The sequence below is a fragment of the Schistocerca cancellata genome, chromosome 5, assembly GCF_023864275.1.
Source record: "Schistocerca cancellata isolate TAMUIC-IGC-003103 chromosome 5, iqSchCanc2.1, whole genome shotgun sequence".
Taxonomy (NCBI): domain Eukaryota; kingdom Metazoa; phylum Arthropoda; class Insecta; order Orthoptera; family Acrididae; genus Schistocerca; species Schistocerca cancellata.
This window is the reverse complement of record NC_064630.1, coordinates 576,244,467-576,263,468: the sequence shown is the minus strand read 5'-3', so window position 1 is coordinate 576,263,468 and position 19,002 is coordinate 576,244,467. Positions and strand designations below refer to the sequence as shown.

The following is a 19,002-nucleotide window of genomic DNA, read 5'->3' as shown; positions in this document are numbered from 1 at the left end:
CTTCTTCCTGTTTTCTCGATTGATCTGTGTTCAGTTTTTCAAGGCCTATCCACTGTGCCAACTCATAATTAAATCTGAGGGGGGTGCGATGGGAAGGTTCCCTTGTTAGTAGATACCGTATGAGTAACAAGTAATGTAAAGCCTTACTTAACAAGTTCGCATAAAAATTTGATCGGACGTAGACAAACGAAAATAAATGCGCATCTGAGACGAAAATCAGTCTGCCGTGGGAAGTTCGCTTTACGACGCAGCAAAGGAATGTTTATCCGCCAGAGACAAAGTTGTCGTGGCAGATTAAGGGGTTTAGCGGGGCGGTCACCGTGATGCAACGGCGCAGCCCCGCAAGGATGGCCGGCTTTGCATAACGCGCGCCGAGGTGGCGCTAGCCGGCGACGCCCGCTTTCCGGAAGCCGAGCAAGTGCGCGGACCGCGGCGGTGACTGGGCGTCGCGGCGCGAGGCGCAGGGGGAGGGGGCCGGCCGGCGCAGAGGTCGCCCGCGGGAGGGGGGCGCCCCCCCTCTGGCGGGGAGCGTACTTAAGGCGGCGTCCCCGGCAAGCGGCACTCCAGTCTCCCGACAGACACAGACACGACGCCGAGTGTACGGTACGGGTACTCGGGAACGCGAGCACAGCGTCCAGCAGCAGCGGAACTCCGTCACGGGACTCGCTCAAGCGGCGCGCTCAGCTCCACACCGCGTTCCGAACTGAGACTTGCCGACGGAGACGCCGACTGAGAGGACCGCGACACGATGCAGGAACCGACAGTGATGATGCCCAGCACAGTGTTCTTCAGCAACCTGCGGCCCGAGGCCGAGCCCTTCGAGCCGCCGCCAATGAAGCACTCCGACACGCGCGACAGCATCTCGTCCATCGACAGTGACATCTCGTTGACGTTCGACCACAACGCGGAAGAGGGCGCGCACCTGGCCGACATGTCCGACTGCGGCTCCGACGCCGCGGAGTCGACCCCGTCGGCGGGCTCCCCGTCGGCGGCGACCAAGGAAGAGCCCGCTAAGGACGAGCCCCCTTTCGTGCCGCCCGACGACGAGCTCGCGCAGAAGATCGTAGCCCAAGTGGAGTTCTACTTCTCCGACGTGAATATCACCAAAGACGCCTTCCTGCTGAAGCACGTGAAGAGGAACAAGGAGGGCTACGTGTCGCTGAAGCTGATCTCGAGCTTCAAGCGCGTGAAGCACCTGGCGCGCGACTGGCGCTCCGTGGCGTACGCGCTCGAGCGCTACTCGACCAAGCTGCAGATCAACGAGGCGGGCACCAAGCTGCGCAGGGTGGACCCGCTGCCGGCGTACGACGAGACGGCGCCGTCGCGCACCGTCGTGGCGGCGCACCTGCCGCCCGACAGGCCCACCATCGAGGGCGTCGCCGACCTCTTCTCCAGCTACGGAGACATCGCGCTGGTGCGCATCGTGCGGCCCGGCAACCCCGTGCCGCAGGACGCCAGGGCCTTCCTGGCGCGCCACCCCGAGCTCGCCGGCACCGTCTGCGCGCTGGTCGAGTTCACCACCACCGAGAGCGCGCACCGCGCCCTGGCCGGCTGGCGCGCGCGCACCAGCGGCGTCGCCGTGCACGAGCTCGTCTCGCACGACGCCAACAACAACACGACGACGGCGGGCGGCCAGCAGCAGCAGCCGCCGCGCAAGAAGTCTTCGGTGTCGTCCGGGCCGTACCACAGGAAGTCGGTGGTGACGCGCCTGGTGACGAGCGACTACTCGAGCAGCTGCTCCGAGGCGGAGACGGAGCCGCGCCCGCCGCCGTCCAACCCGCACAACATCCCCGTGGCGCCGCTGGTGCAGGCCGTGTCGGCGGCCATCCGCAGCACGGCCGGCGCCGCCACCATAGTCGCCGCCAAGGACCGGCAGGTAACGCGCGCGCGCACCGCCCCCGAGCTGTGCCCCTGGGTGGCGCAGCGGCGCGAGTCCGACTTCCGCCCCCGCTCCAACAGCGGCGTCACGCACCTGCCGGACAACGTGCTGCGCATGCCGCGCGGGCCCGACGGCGGTCGCGGGTTCGCGTCCCGCCCCAGGCCCCTGGTCTGCGCCTCGTGAGCGCAGCCTCCTCCTTTGCGGCGGCGCGACTTCCGATCGGAAGCCGCAGACCTCGAGCGGTGCGTCGACCTCGGCCTCCGTGGCCGGTGACTGGCGCGGCCTTGGCCGGCCGCCCGCACCCGCCGGCCGTGACACCGATACCGATGCGGCGCCGCAAGGTCAGCGGCGAGCAGTGCGTGCGCGTGTGTTCGTGTGTGGTGTATCGGCCGTCGAACCGCCGTCGGCGCTGCTCTCTCCGAATCGGGCCAAGGCGGTCCGCTTCGGAGAGATAGATAGAGAGAGACAGTTGATATCTGGGCGTATCTCCCAGCCTAAGTTATTCGATATTTATGTTGCTTGCTCCTCTTGTGTTTGCATCTCGAGTGTTGTACAGCGATCATTTCTACCCCGAGAATCTTATTCTTGTACCCTTTCAAATATTTTCACTCTGTTAACTTCTCGACAATAATCAGTAGAGAAAAAACTCATGATTCGACCTTCAGTTTGCTTTCCCTCTTGTCGACAAACATTCCTATCTCGGCCTCTAAAACTAAATTTATTTACAAAGTGCACTTGTTGTTTGTCGGCGGGAGGGAAACGCTACAGCTGTGCCTTAAAATTTTCGCTCCAAAACACTCGTTAACTGCTACGGAAATCGTATTGTAAAAATTGTGTGCTAATCTGATGTGATCTTGTATATGTAAACATATACGTATTGTGATGCAAAATATAATGTAATAGCTTTTCTCCTGCGGACGAAGGCTAGAAACCAAAGACTGAAACAAGGAAATTAGGATAATATGTTTGGTTGGATGTGTATTTTGTAACGAATATTGTTGTTCTCGTTTGATCTTTTTTTGTGTTTGTTTGAACTGTACTGTCGACGTCTGAGAATGTGTACACATTTTCCTTTTTAATAATGAATGATTTTCACGTTACGCACTGTGTCTGGTGTTTCATTTCTCTCAGCACCCCCCACCCCTTTCTCCTTGCCCCCACTGGCTCCTTTCACCGCGAGAGCGGACCACTGGGTCAGCGAAAGTGGCTCTTTCTTTCTCCAGCCGTTCCGCTGGCCGACTTCCACTGCCCAGTCGTCGCTTTCTCGTGCCTCCCTTCCATTCCCTTCCTCACACGGCTGCACCCATGTCCTACTCGAGCATGCCAACAGCAGACTGAAGAATGCAGCTGCTGCTTCACTAATGAGGCTACAAAGCCACAGTAACTAAAAGAAAAGTTATTTGTACCAGAAAGAAACTTCTTAAACCATTCTGTGAAAAAAAATTACTCAATTCTCAGTTCAGTAAAGTCATAAACACACATAAATTTTACTTAATAAAAGTCAGTATAGAAGTATTTCAAAGGTGGTAACTTCAAATGAAATACGATGCAACAGTTAAATTGATTGCAATATTCGAGACAATGTCTGTCTGTACCAGAAAGAACTCTCTTAAACCATGCTGTGAGAAACATTATTCAGTTTTCAATTTAATAAAGCCGTAAAGAGACAGAAGTTTCATCTAATAAAAGTCAATACAGAAATATTTCACAAGTGGTAACTTCAAATGAAGCACGATACAAAAATAAAATTGACTGCAATATTCGAGACAATATCAAATATATGAAAAAAGTTTTACATAAATTAAACGTAACAGCTTGTCATGAATGGCGAACAATGTTTGTTTTACCATCTTCCAGTACAAGAATAGCACACTAAACTTTAAACACAAAACTATGGTACTGTTTAAAAAAAGGTTTACTGTAGGAAAGAAAAATCAAGAACAAAAATGCTTTATTCTTTTACAGGTACTAAAACATGGTAGTGGAATCGCAAACAAGACTAGTAAGACAGGATAATTTCTGTTTACGAAACTTTTTTCATATTGTGTATTGAACACGTTCCTGAGAGAATGACCTATGGGTTGAAAAACGAATCATTCTGGTGGGTTACGCAAGAAAAATAATGTTGACAGGTAACATATGTCAGTGGATGTAATAATTTTAGAAAAAGGTATTAGCAAAAAAAAAAAAATCTGTATTATGTGTATGCTATGTCTCTAGGTCTATAGATACTACATTATTGTCCACTACACAGAGGTCTTCGAATGTCACTACGAAGTACATTGACGCCATTTCTGGAAAAAAGAGATGACGGTAAGTAGCAGAAATGATGTAGCAGAGATAAGGTGGTAAGTACGTGAGCGTGAGCCTGGCTCGCTTTGGAAGTGGGGACAGGACGCTGCCGTTCCGGCAGACAGCGGCTTCATTAGCGAACTTCCGACGAGCGCTTCGTTAGTTCCAGCAGGCGCTCGCAGCAATTAGCCCCCCCCCCCCCCTCTCTCTCTCACGTCAGGATACCTTCTGGAGTGTGACCTAGGCCGGTCTCCCACACTTCCTGAGGAAAACCACCTCGACGGCAGGACCTTCGGCGCCTTGCCGCCGCCGCCGCAGCTGCTGCTGCTGAAGGGCGCCTCGGCAATATAAGGACTGCGAATCGGGCTGGCCTCGCTGCAGCCATCTGACATTCAAGCTGCACAAAACACAATGCCACACTCGCGTGCGTTGCTCGGCTGTTTCCGCATATGTCGCTAGGAAGCGCAATAAGCTCGCTCGCCAGGTGATAAAATATTGTTCCTGAACTTTACCACTACAAAAATTGAGAAAAACTTTCCTCAGAGCCACATGCTCAAATGTCTCAGAGCTATTTCAAAATTACATTTTTAATCAGTGTAGTCATGTAACGTAATTTCAATAAATATGTCACCTTAACAGACATTATCAACCATACCAATTACGATAAAACAGTCTTGCATAGAAGAAATTATGTCGTCGCTTGATACTGTTTGTAAAAAGAGCGTTCGACACTGTAACTGAGACAAAGGTGTTAATCAGCAAAGATAAAGAAAAGACGGTATTCGTTGCACGAATATCTTTGACTTTCTTTATTACGCCTTTCACTTTTAAAAGATTGCAATTTCCTATCAGATTGCCATATAACGTAACGATAAATAAGCCTAAATGACAAACGTCTGAGACTTGCGCTACGCTAATATGGCCACAAACTGCGCACTGAAGTCCTGCTATTTGCCATGCTCAAAACTTACAACTGAACTACGACGACTATTCGGAAAGTAAGGTCCGATTGGTCGTGAACTGGAAACCACTGTCAAAATCAAAGATGTTTTATTTTCCCAGCTTCCTCCCAGCTTCTTCTCTGCATAGTCACCTCTCCAACATTTCCCTACACTGATTTATAGTTAGTTGTCTGAGCCAAAATGCTGTCTTCATATCCGGCGGTTCTTGTGAGCGGAGATGAAACTCAGGGGAAACCAGTTACGGACTGTATTGTTGGTGATAAAACGTTTCCAATCGAAAACGCTGAGGGAGCGTCTTCATTACCCCTGCACAGAGTTGCCGAGAAATGTCATGAGAAAGGCGCTGCATGATTAGATTGGATTAGTACTTGTTCCATAGATCATGAATACGACACTTCGTAATGATGTGGAAAGTGTCAGGTTAATAAAGGTGTCTATACAAGATATTACATTACACAAAATATTACATGACACTTAATTTTTTTGTCGGGGTTGGGGAATTTACCCACTTACTATATCCAAAATACTATATCCAAAAATTCATCAAATGAGTAGAAGGAATTTCTTTTAATTTCCTTCTAAATGCTATATGGCTATCTGTCAGACTTTTGATGCTATTAGGTAAGTGACCAAAGACTTTTGTGGCAGTATAATTTACCCCCTTCTGAGCCAAAGTTAGATTTAACCTTGAGTAGTGAAGATCATCTTTTCTCCTATTGTTGTAGCCATGTAGACTGCTATTACTTTTGAATTCGTTCGGGTTGTTAATCAAAAATTTCATAAGTGAATATATATATATATATATATATATATATATATATATATATATATATATATATATATATATATATATATTGTGAGGCTACAGTGAAGATTCCTAGCTCTTTTAATAAGTGTCTGCAGGATTATCTTGGATGAGCTCCAGCATTATTCTGATTACACGCTTTTTTGCAATGAACACTCTTTTACTCAGTGATGAGTTACCCCAGAATATGATGCCATACGAAAGCAGAGAATGAAAATAGGCGTACTAAGCTAATTTACTGATACGTATATCGCCAAAATTTGCAATGATCCTAATAGCATAAGTAGCTGAACTCAAACGTTTCAGCAGATCCTGGCAGTTACGTTACGTGGATTGCATACCACCAGGCGAAATTTCCCGGCAGGCCCACGTACTTGGCGGGAGAAACTATTTTACAATCGGTTTTACATTCTCACTGTGCACTCAGAACTGAAAAGAGCTACGTGGTGCGATGGACGGCCGTACTAGAGATACTGCACAACACATGTGTGCAGAGCTTCATCGGATTTTCACTGTGGTTTCCATTTCGCATCCAATCGGACCCTGCTTTCCGAACAGCCCTTGTAACTTGTCCTTTCTTTTCATTACACTATATATGTTTAATTAGTAAGTGAATGTATACAGTATATACCACTTTATCTTGCCATGAGGGATTTATGGAGGTCGGAAGAAAGTTGTTCCTATAACTTCGAGGACATTAGAGGCGGAGCATAAGTTTGGATTGAAAACACTGAGATTCTTGTGAAGAACTAATCGCAGCATTCAATTGAACTGCTTTGGAGAACAGATGAGAAACTTAAATCTGTGACGTGAATTTGTGTTTTGCTTGTCCCGATAAGAGCCCATTATCATAAATACTGATCTGCCTTTTCGGTCATAATGTGTTCCTAACTTTTCAGTAAATCATAGTATTCTTAATCATGGCTACATATTACTTCATTCACAAAGATAGCCGGTTTCCGTTTTACAGCCTCATGAGTTCGTATAATCTGACTTTCGCGTCCTCTTGCGCTCGCTGTCTTGTAGTATCTGATAATGGCTACAGAGTCAAATCCGGTTACGTGTGAAAGGAAGTGTAAGAAGATGCTACATTTTACATGGACGTCGAAGATCATGGGACCTCATTTCACCTCTAATTTTTCTCTGTTTTCAGGTGGGCAGCGACATTACGTTGTCTGAAGGCAGCTGAAATCTTGGAACGCTTTATGGGTAAACAGAAGTAAAAACAAGTCGCTCTATTCGTCCAATTAATAGATGCTTAATCTGCTTCGTCGGGAATCAAACAAATTTTCATGTCATAACATCGAGACGTTCTGTTTGCTACTTCCCGTGTACTATGTGTTTAGTTCTCTTCATTTCTCACTTAGGTGTTAATTTTAAGCAGTTCCCTCAAAACACGTCAAGTTGCTTCCTGGAGCACGGCACGCTTCCAGTTTCCGTCACATTAACGTCGATTCTCACGTTTTACTTAGGACGTAGCTACGACGCTTTCTCCCCGGGTCATCAAGTTTCACCCATGTCGTCTGGAAGTACACGCCTTCATAGCCGAGCCCACTAATGCACATTTGTCACACGATGCGCGGCTGAGAAGCGCTCGGCTCGAACCTTGAAGTCACAAATGTTTTGATCGCGTTTGATGGATTTGTGATAGTTAACCCTTTTCTACTCTAATGAGTCGCCATCAGAAATAGTATTTTATTACGAAAGTAACACGTGAACTTGCCATCTATGGCTCATCGTGCTCACTTAAAATCAATTCAGCTCAATTTGATAATGTCAAGTTTCACGAAGATTTGTGAATAAAAGTGGGTATTTCAAAAAGACCGGGTGCTCCAGTGTGACAATGTCAAATATAATTCGCCGCATAAAGTTCCTGATCACGAGACACAGTTGCAATGTCAGACGTCAAATTCCAGAAACGTTGTGTCTTATAGCGCGCCTGTGAGTCAGTGAGTGCATGTGTATATATATATATATGTGTGTGTGTGTGTGTAATTACTGATACCGATTCATCCGTTGAATGTGGACATTAAGTTCGGCGACCCTCTTATACTTATTCCACATAATAGGCCATGTGGCGGCACCGAATGTCATCCTCATTATCACCAACAATGCAAAACACAACATGACACTCTTCGCGCTCACGAATCCTCATTCCAGCCCTCCTATTACTTCACCTGAGCATACCCCCCACCCCACACGTAGCTTCTAATTGTTAATGAATCCTCTCCTTGTCTTGGCGAAGTATGTGGGGTTCTCCAACGATACTGTGAAACTTGTGCCTTCGAGAGAAACGATATTGCAGGGGGAACCCCAGGACACGTTGAAGCTTTGGGTAGGAGGGTAAGGCGTAATCAGATGATAAAATTAGTAGCGCAATGTCCGCTGGAGGCAAGTATCGGGGTCTCAAATGTGACTTGTAGACACATTTTTAACTCACACACAGCAAATACTCTGCTAACAGTAAAGGAATTGAGTTGTGTTCAATATTTTCTTTTCATTTAGCACGTTATTCACCTGTAAATACAAACTCTTCGAGGACTTCCACATTTTTGTCATCCACAAATTAAATTTGTAAAGCAGACGAGAAGAGATACATTGTCTGTGAGGGGCATAGCCGCCGAACGCAGGCACGCCTACGAACTCGGCAACCTGCAAACTTCAGCACGGCTGGAGGCAACTGTTCTGCGCAGGCTACGGCGAACAGATGTCGAAGCGACACTGACCTGCGAGATTTCATTGTTTTGGTATTGCAAGCGTTGGAATCTGTGTCCCATAATTATCGCTCCTAAATCTACCGATACATATTCCACACAAGAGCAAGTCTTAAGGAACAGACCGAAATCTATGAAGGTGAAGTTCCACAACGCTTTAATTAGAAACGAAGACGATTCAAATTGATGTTTAAGTAGCTACCGATACAGATGTCAGTATCGCATTTGATCTGTAAAAGTTTTACTTACAGCCACGTCATCATAAAATGATATTCTCATTTGTCAATTCTTCTTTCTCCTCACTCATTAAAAAAAAAATAAAACAGATAAACTGCCATAGATCTAGGACTCTTGAATGAAGGGCTCTATGTCCGAATCCTGATACAAAGGGAAACTTGGCAACTTCCGTTGGTCTCAAAGACGTTTATTTGCGAAATGAACATCAGTATTACGCCCGATCTTGCCGAGATTCTGTGAAGACCAGCAATACTAGATTCGTATTAGATTAAGCTCATGCTTTATCTGTTACCGCATGGAAGGAAAGAAAGGAGAACATAAAATCTTTGGCCATATTCACTTTGCTACACTTAGTGACGATTGTGGTGCAAAACATGCAAATTATTCACGCGCCACTGAAACGAACACTTCTGAGTGTGCTACAAGAGGTAGAGATTTTCAGTAGGAAAAAAAGGAAGAACGACATCTGGATCGTATCTCAAAGAAACAAAGCTCATTTAACCAGAACTTTAATTTGAATGTTTTTGAGCATTTGATGTCCTCGTTATGTCTTGTGTCTTAATGTGTTCGTCTGATGATCTGATGTAGTTCCTCTTGACAAAGAGGTTGTTTTTACCACGTACTGCCCGTGGCGCACACAAACCGACGTTTCGGTTCCCACCCGCCTGTACGTTCCACGTCGGTGCGGGACAGGGCAGAACCGTCATTTGCACGTTGCCGTCGTGCAGTCGAAAGAAATTACAAGAATACTGGATCCCACCACAGATAACGTACCCTGGAGGCAAATTTGTCATTTAGTTCAAGTTATTCGTTATGTCGTCCTTGCTGGCAAATTTCTGTATCTGTAACAGTTATGTTTTTTTTTAAGTTTAGTTCATTTTCTTTTTATAATTTTATATGCTCCCTAATTACAGTAGTGAACAAACACGCTCATTTCGGTTTGTTGGATAATTGGTTCTGTTCAAGTGTTTTCAGTGCTCTAAATTGTGCTTGAATATACACTACTGGGCATTAAAATTGCTACATCAACAAGAAATGTAGATCATAAACGGGTATTCATTGGAAAAGTATATTATACTAGAACTGTCATGTGATTACATTTTCACGCAATTTGGGTGCATAGATCCTGAGAAATCAGTACCTAGAACAACGACCTCTGGCCGTAATAACGGCCTCGATACGCCTGGGCATTGAGTCAAACAGAGCTTGGATGGCGTGTACAGGTACAGCTGCCCATGCAGCTTCAACACGATACCATAGTTCATCAAGAGTACTGACTGGCGTATTGTGACGAACCAGTTGCTCGGCCACAATTGACCAGACATTTTCAGTTGGTGAGAGATCTGGAGAATGTGCTGGCCAGGGCAGCAGTCGAACATTGTCTATATCCAGAAAGGCTCGTACAGGACCTGCAACATGCGGTCGTGCATTACCCTGCTGAAATGTAGGGTTTCGCAGGGATCGAATAAAGGGTAGAGCCACGGGTCGTAACACATCTGACATGTAACGTCCACTGTTCAAAGTGCCGTCAATGCGAACAAGAGGTGGCCGAGACGTGTAACCAATAGCACCCCATACCATCACGCCGAGTGATACGGCAGGCGATGACGAATACACGCTTCCAATGTGCGTGCACCGCGAAGTCGCCAAACACGGATACGACCATCATGATGCTGTAAACAGAACCTGGATTCATCCAAAAAAAATGACGTTTTGCCATTCGTGCACTCAGGTTCGGCGTTGAGCAGACCATCGTAGGCGCTCCTGTCTGTGATGTAGCGTCAAGGGTAACCGCAGCCACGGTCTCCGAGCTGGTAGTCCATGCTGCTGCAAACGTCGTCGAACTGTTTGTGCAGATGGTTGTTGTCTTGCAAACGTCCCCATCTGTTGACTCAGGGATCGAGACGTGGCTGCACGATGTTACAGCCATGCGGATAAGATGCCTGTCGTCTCGACTGCTAGTGATACGAGGCCGTTGGGATCCAGCACGGCGTTCCGTATTACCCTCCTGAACCCACCGATTCCATAATCTGCTAAGAGTCATTGGATCTCGACCAACGCGAGCAACAATTTCGCGATACGATAAACCGCAATCGTGATGGGCTAAAATCCAACGTTTATCAAAGTCGGAAACGTGATAGTACGCATTTCTCCTCCTTGCACAAGGCATCACAACAACATTTCACCGGGCAACGCCGGTCAACTGCTGTTTGTGTATGAGAAATCGGTTGGAAACTTTCCTCATGTCAGCACGTTGTAGGTATCGCCACCGGCGCCAACCTTGTGTGAATGCTCTGAAAAGCTAATCATTTGCATATCACAGCATCTTCTTCGTGTCGGTTAAATTTCGCGTCTGTAGCACGTCATCTTCGTGGTGTAGCGATGTTAATGGTCAGTAGTGTACTTCAAATAATGAAAAAATATTACGTTATAGATTTGAAACATAAATAATTCGCATATGAAATCCAAGCGTGCTCACTGGCCCTCAACGAGGAAAAACGTTCCATTTTTATCGACGCCTGAAACGTTACGGTAGTTAATTTTACGTGAGGTCGACGAAAACTCCGTCTGTTATTTTCGTAACGAGATACTGAGTACATTTTTAATTTCGTTCCAATAATTTGCATCTTTTAATCTTTTTATGCTTTTACATTTTATAGTTATTTCGTTTTTTTGTGTTTACTCGATTTTCAGTTTTGTTGATGACTAATTAGAGTAAAATCCTGTTAGCTACCATAAATTCACCATTGCAACCAAGACATTGGCGAATAAAAAAGTGTTCTTTTAAATTTCCTGCGACTTTTCGTTTTTAATGCTTAACTAGAGAAGAAAAATTTTATAAAATAGTGACAGCTAGCTATTAATTTTCTTACAATGTATGATCAGTAAAGCTACGTAATTTCAGAACGGTGTATAAAATTATGCTTTGGATGAGTATCAGAGTTGGCGGTACAAAAACACACATATTTGACCCAACCGACTACCTATCGGTTTATCGCTTTGCAGTCGATCTGTAGTGAGTTGGATAGGTAATGCATTTGGGTATGCTTCGACATTTTCGTTTTGAAATATGAATGGATGTAAAATCTTCTCTTAGCATACGTACCAGGCGAACAAAAATGCTGAAACAGCAAAAACACAACACATTACCGTGTCTAACACGGTGCAGGAAAACCGTTGTCTAAAGTGTTCACATGTGTGTGAAATCTTATGGGACTTAACTGCTAAGGTCATCAGTCCCTAAACTTCACTGAACCTAAATTATCCTAAGGACAGACACACACACCCATGCCCGAGGGAGGAGTCGAACCTCCACCGGGATCATCCGCACAGTCCATGACTGCAGCGCCCCAGACCGCTCGGCTAATCCCGCGCGGCAGACCGTTGTCATTCAAAAAAGCTTCCAGTCGTATCGGAACGGATAAATACAGGTCTTGCATTATTTTAAATGGAATCTCACACCATTCTTCCTGTGAAATAATGACAAGTTCAGGTAACGATAGCGAAAATGCGCCCTTCTCTCCAAAGCAGACCACAAAAGATCAATAATATTGAGATTTGATGACGGTGGTGTCCTGGGGAGATGCGACAATACATCCTTCTGTTTACAGAACCACTCCTGGGTGGTGAGAGCTATGCTAACACAGGGCGTGTCTTCTAGGAACATAGCATCACGATTGGAGAACAAATGTTGCACCATGGGATGAACCTGATGAGCCGAAACGGTCACGTGATCCTTGGCAGTTTTCCGATCTTGCTGACTAACCATGGGGCCCATTCAGTACCACGATCTGGCTCCGCCAAACATCATCGAACCTCTGCCATGTTTCACTAGTTGGGCGTAAACTCTGAAACGTCCCCTTAGAACAATTGTACACGACTGTGCTTAAACTGACACACAATATTTTTAGCGCAACGCAATCTGACTCTCAAAAATCCCTACAAAAGAATGGCCCTGACTAACATTAATCTATACCTTTCACAAATCACTTACCTCACTAAAAATCTCCGTTACTCGAACTACTGCAATACAGTGAGCGCCACTACTGCCAGCTAAATAAAAGATTCAAACTACGGAAGGCACTAACTACTGATAGGCATAGTTAGCAAATGAAAGATTTTAATAGAGAACAAACAATGTATTTACCTTAATAGTGTTGAAAAAGCATAATATACATAGCAGTTCATAATATCCATTCTGTACTCAAAAATCCGCCACCTCATTTCCCACATCCACCACTGCTGGCGGCTCACCTCCAACTGCACAACGCTACGTGCTGTTCACATCCAGCTGCCGCTGCCCAACACTACAATGGCAGACAACAATGTAAACTAGCCACAGACTGCACACAGCACAGCCAGTGATTTTCATTCCGAGCGCTACGTAACGTTGCCGATAAGAAAACATAAACAGACAACTTACATAGCCCCCATGCTCCCCACAAAAAAATTTTACAAACTGTTTTGGGCAGTGGATAATAATGATTTGATTAAATTTTTCATAATTACAATAACAAAGATATCCAATGCACACACTTATTAATACAATGTTGGTCAAAGGCTAAAATTTTCTCACAGTCCATAAAGACAGTCCTGATCATTCATCACAGTAAACTTGCAGTGTTTTTCTCAAAGTCTGAGCAGTAAAATAAAATGCACACAGAAATAGTGGATTTCCATGCAGTCTTGAAGAAGTAGTGTTGTCCTTCCAACGGAAAGACAGTGCTGACTCTTGACATGCTGACAGGTAATGGGCCACAACAGAGCAAACCCACAGCAGAGTCATTCGATGTTGATGAATATTGGTAGGTAGGTCATCACAGAGCAGACCCACTGTAGTCCTAGTAGAGAGTATAGTATTGGTGGGCCACCAGAGGTGCAGACCCACTGCAGTCCTTGTAGAAATTGTGGACAGGCCCACTGTAGTCCCGGTAGAGATTGTGGTATTGGTGGGCTACCAGAGGTGCAGACCCACTGCAGTCCTCGTAGAAAGTGTGGACAGGCCCACTGCAGTCCTTGTAGAGATGGCCAGCAGCCATCTGTTGTGACTGTGCGGGTGCACAATCACCATCGAAGAGTCTTGCGGAGAATATAGCAAGTCCATAATCACCACTTGTGCACTCACAAAGTTTTTTGGAATTGTCCTTAGAACCAGCAATGCTGTTATCCAGTCCCTTGCTGAATTATTAACACACGTGTAAACATTAACAGTCCCTACTTCTCACATATTGTGCATTACTGTGACCACCAGAAATGTGTGCAGTGAAATGAATGCTTACAAGTTACTTAATTTGATGAACTGGTGTCAATTACAATATTATAACATGAGAATACAATTACAAAGGTACAAAGTACATCATTAAAAACATAACAATACAGATAACATTTGTAGTAATACAGGCTTTACAAAACAATAGAAATAAACATATACATTAGTGTTACAGGAATTATGACATAAGTACATACATAAAAGATCAGAATAACTTTTGAAACATCAACTTCACACATGAGCATTAAAACAAAACAGAATAAATAATGTCTAAGCATATTTACAAGGTAAATAACATATTATTAATGCCAATTATATTTGAGGATAACAGTATTCCTCATCATAGTGAATGTAGCTTAGTATTAGAAGAAAAAAAAATTCTATGAAACTACACAGAGACAGGAAGAAAACAAATACACAAGGGTACACAAACACATAGTAGGATAACACAAAAGGAAAGGACAGGGTTCGTTTTCAGTGTAACATTTGGTACTGCAGACCAACCCAAAACTTCATTCCATAGATCGTTTGTCTTATTTCAACCTTTGCTTCCACCAAAAAAATCCTATTCAAGCATGCTTTCTGTATTTTTCTCGTATAACCTCTCAGTGCATTTCTTCAAATTCATCGCAACTCCTTCTCTTATAGGCTACCCCCTCTTAAGCTAACTTAAATCTACTGAGCTCAGATGCAAAAAACTAAGGGACGAGGCAATGCAGCAGCACAAAACAATTAACGCAAACAGCAATGACAAAAAAATGCAAATTGGCAGCAACAGTAAATCTAAATTAACAGAGAAAATGCAACATTACAACTAATATGAGCCAATGTGCAGCAACAAGAAAAATAAATCAGTAGTAAAACTAGCTTCACAGAGTAATACAAAGTGAAATGTAGTAGCTCTATGCCTGGCAAACAGCAGCAGCAACTTATATCTAAACATGACATAGCTCAAGCAAAAAAAACATTACACTAAAGACAATAATGCAGACAAGGGAAATGTATATTCACATCTTAATGTCTACGTAATTAAAGTGGTGCACCACAAAAACTAATTCTACAAAAAATTACCAAGTACTTGAAAAGAAAATTATATATGCAGTTATTGTTATCAGTCCATTCTTATTGTTCTTTCCATTCCAAGAGCTCCTTTTTCGAAGAATGTGGATCATAAAATAATTATTGATCTGTTGACAGAAAGTGTTCACATTAGCAAATGCATCTAAGTTTATTTTATAAAACTAATGCTGCAACACAGCTGGAAACCAGATATTAAACAAAATGAGCAATCTCTTAACTACAAAGACAATAGATGTAAAATGTTTCTAATCATTTCATTAGGCATTTTAGTAAATATCATAAATTACGAGCTCCACAGTATGCTTTCAACAAGGAAATGTCAATAGCGAGGATAATGGCCTCCCCTTTCTTTTTTTCTACCTGTGCCTCTGAAAAGGCCCTCAATAATGGCTTTTTTTTTCAGGCATCTGACACAGCTGGGTGCTCACAACGCATTACGTGCAGGTGGTCACTTAACTTTCTTACGGAAATATTTACGACAGCAGTTTCCGCTACAGTGACAGTCTCATATAAAAATATTTCACAGGTCAAGAATTTGCATTACAAATGTGTAGAAACAAAATCTTATGAATATAACAGTGTCCAAAAACTTTTTGCTGGCATTGTGATACATTTATGCATTTACACACATTTCATAACTCTTACAAGTACGATTCTTGGTTTCCAACAACCTTTTTCACAAATCAGAGTGCCTAACCACTACTCCTTATTCCTTACCTTGTTACACATATACATATTCGTCGACATTCTTCAATATTTCATCATTATAAATATGTAGCATAATCAAATTTCTCATGTAGCATCAGCTTATTAATCATAAACATACCACGACAGCATAATACACATAGTCATAATAATAATAACATCATAACACCTCAGTCAAATCTCAAAATCGTCGTAGCTTCCTCCAATAATTAAAAAAAATTCTCTGCTCATGTCAAAAGTGTCACCTTCCTCAAACGTACTTTAAAAATCATGATCTCATACCAAATACATCATTCAAAGCTCTCATAGTATCACAATGGTTCTGAAAAGATATGAACAGTTCACAAAGTACAGACAAAATACAATTTCATAAGTATGAAGTTATCCAATGGTGTAATTGCGTAAACATGTGTCACTGACGTAATAAAAAAGTTTGTCTCTCTCAGTTAAATGATCAGATAGCTGTGTAATTATGTGTTAGAGAAATATGGTACCGATGTGTAAAGTTGTGTAAGCAAATACCATATTACCAAGGGCTCCTTGTGCTTGCCAAACACATGGTACACAAAGTAAGCGTGTACCCCCCTGAGGATTAATGTAATTATAACCTCAGGTGTTACAGATTACAAGAATGGAATGAAATGTATTACGGAAAACCTTTGTATCATTGTACTTCAAATATCTTTAAAAGTAAATGACTTAAGTACAAAATTAATCACTCAAATGCGTGTCCTGTAGCGCTAAATGTGCGTCTTGCTGTAAGATAATCTCTGTGGAAGTGTCGTAGTTATTTTCCTACAAAAGCTAAGTTCTGCAGAAGTCAATGTACTTACCTCATGATAAACAAAAGTGAAATGCTTTGCGTATAGATATCTTAATTATTACGCTTATTGTTGTGATGAAGAAATTACTGTGCTGTAACGTATTGTTGTGCTACGGAAAAGGCTGTCTCATTGTAGCTATACCACAAAAGTTACTACTAAAACATGTTTTACTTTCCAGAATAATACAGAAAAACTGTGCAGATATAAAACAGAAACACCGCAAAAGCAACATTGTAAATTGTCACTCATTAGCAGCGTCGTGATAAAATCGTGTAGCTGTCACATAAACTAACCATTGTCTCATCTGGTATCGCACAGAAAGTACCTTAAATCCAGAATGTATTTTCAATTAAACCAAAATGTTGCATCAAAACATTGTTGCATGTTAACAGTTTCTTAAGTCTGACAATGTAAAGTGAAAAGTTATATGGCAAAGACAAAGTTAAAAGGCAGATTATCTTTCAATAAACGGTTTCACATGTGAAATGTGGTGTAAACCTTTACTCTTCCTAGTACGTAGTGTTTCAACTTCGACGCAATTATCATGTGGTATACGTCGGATTCTGTAAGGTCCATTGTAAACTAGAAAGAATTTGTGACTCAAGTGTTTCTTCTTATGTGACAATGAATGAGCTTTAATGAGAACTTTCTGACCAATACATAATTTCTTTGCATTTGCTTTACCGTGTAGTTTTCTCCTTTTGTCTGCTGCAGATTTTATATTCTTAAGAGCCAAATCAATTATGTCTTTGTGTCGAAGTTTACGTGTATTCGGGAAAGGTACAAGCTCTCTGATTCTGTTTGGTGGTTCTACACTCTTCAGTACAAGAGTAGGTGGTAAAGCAGTGTAGTCATGAGGCATTTCATTCAGCACGTTTTGAAATAAGTGTAAATATCTGTCCCAATGCTGATGCTTTCTGTGACAATAAAGTCTGCAAAGCTTATTGATTTCTTTCATAATCCGTTCAGATGGGTTACAATGTGGTGAGTACAATGAAATAAAAACAGGTTTGATTTTATGATTCCGAAGCATACGTGACCAAACAGCAGATCTGAATTGCGGTCCGTTATCTGAAATGACTTTAGCAACGTGGCCTACTTCACGTAAGAAATTTTTAACAAAGGCGTTGGATACAGACCGTCTAGTGCCTTTACGTAACGGAGTGAAAGAAACAAATTTTGAAGTAAGTTCAACAGCGACTAGAACGTACGAAAATCCATTAGATGTTCTGACAGGTGGTCCCAAGAGATCAACAGCAGCAAATTCTTTTAATTTAGAGGGAATGATAGGAAACAGCGGAGCTCGATGGGAGATAGTAGATGGTTTCGCCTTTTGAGAAAGTTTACAAATAGACAAGACTCTTTGAATTCTCTTTTCCATATTGTTAAAATAACAAGTCGTCCGAAGAATATGATAACATTTTCGTGGACCAAAATGTGCGTAGCTGAAATGAATGTACCAAATGAGCTTATTAACAAAATCGTCTGGAATGCAAAGTACCCATAGCTTGTCATCAACAGTGCAGCGTTTGAACAGTATGTTGTTTCTCACCAGATAATAATGCCGAATCTGTGTGTGTGTCTTTTCATGCCATTTGCTCTTGATGTCTTTCCAAATCGGATCTTTATCTTGTTCATGAGCAATGTCCTTTAAAGATGTGGTGATGAAGTTTTCAAAGGCGACTTACTGAATGTAAATAATACTGAACTTTTTTTCGAGGTTGCCTTCTGTGTTACTTTTCTCAAGCCCAGCCGGTGCGCGTGACAGCGCATCTGCAACAATGTTCTCCTTGCCGGGAATGTAGACTATTGTGAAGCGGAATTCTTGCAGAAACAATGCCCAACGTTTTAACCTGTCATGATTTAATTTTGAAGACATAAGAAATTGTAATGCATGATGATCACTGTATACTTTTACGTGCTTGCCAGAAAGAAAGAAACGGAATTTGTTAAATGCCCAAACGATAGCTAAAGCTTCTAATTCAGTAACGGAATAATTTTTTTCAGATTTTGTTAGCACTCAGCTAGCAAAAGCAATGGTTTTCTGAACAGTAGTGTCATTTTCTGTGGCTTCTTGAAATATATGAGCACCAATACCGACTTTAGAAGAATCCGTGCTAAGGCAGAAAACTTGTGACAGATCTGGATGAGCTAGTATTGGCGCGTTAAGTAGCGATTCTTTCAAAGAATTGAATTCCAGCTGTGCTTGTTCGTCCCAGTTCCAAATAGTATTTT

At 43.1% G+C, this 19,002-nt stretch overlaps 1 protein-coding gene across 1 annotated transcript; it reads left to right on the top strand.

Moving 5' to 3' along the window:
* Positions 1–612: 612 nt before the first annotated feature.
* On the top strand, positions 613–2,979 carry LOC126187510 (la-related protein 6). Its single transcript, XM_049928644.1, has one exon. The coding sequence runs from the start codon at positions 749–751 to the stop codon at positions 2,060–2,062; it is 1,314 nt and encodes a 437-aa protein (XP_049784601.1). The 5' UTR covers positions 613–748; the 3' UTR covers positions 2,063–2,979.
* Positions 2,980–19,002: the final 16,023 nt, after the last annotated feature.

Coding starts and splice junctions, on each gene's coding strand:
- LOC126187510 (XM_049928644.1), top strand. CDS start 749: ATGCAGGAACCGACAGTGATGATGCCCAGCACAGTGTTCTTCAGCAAC.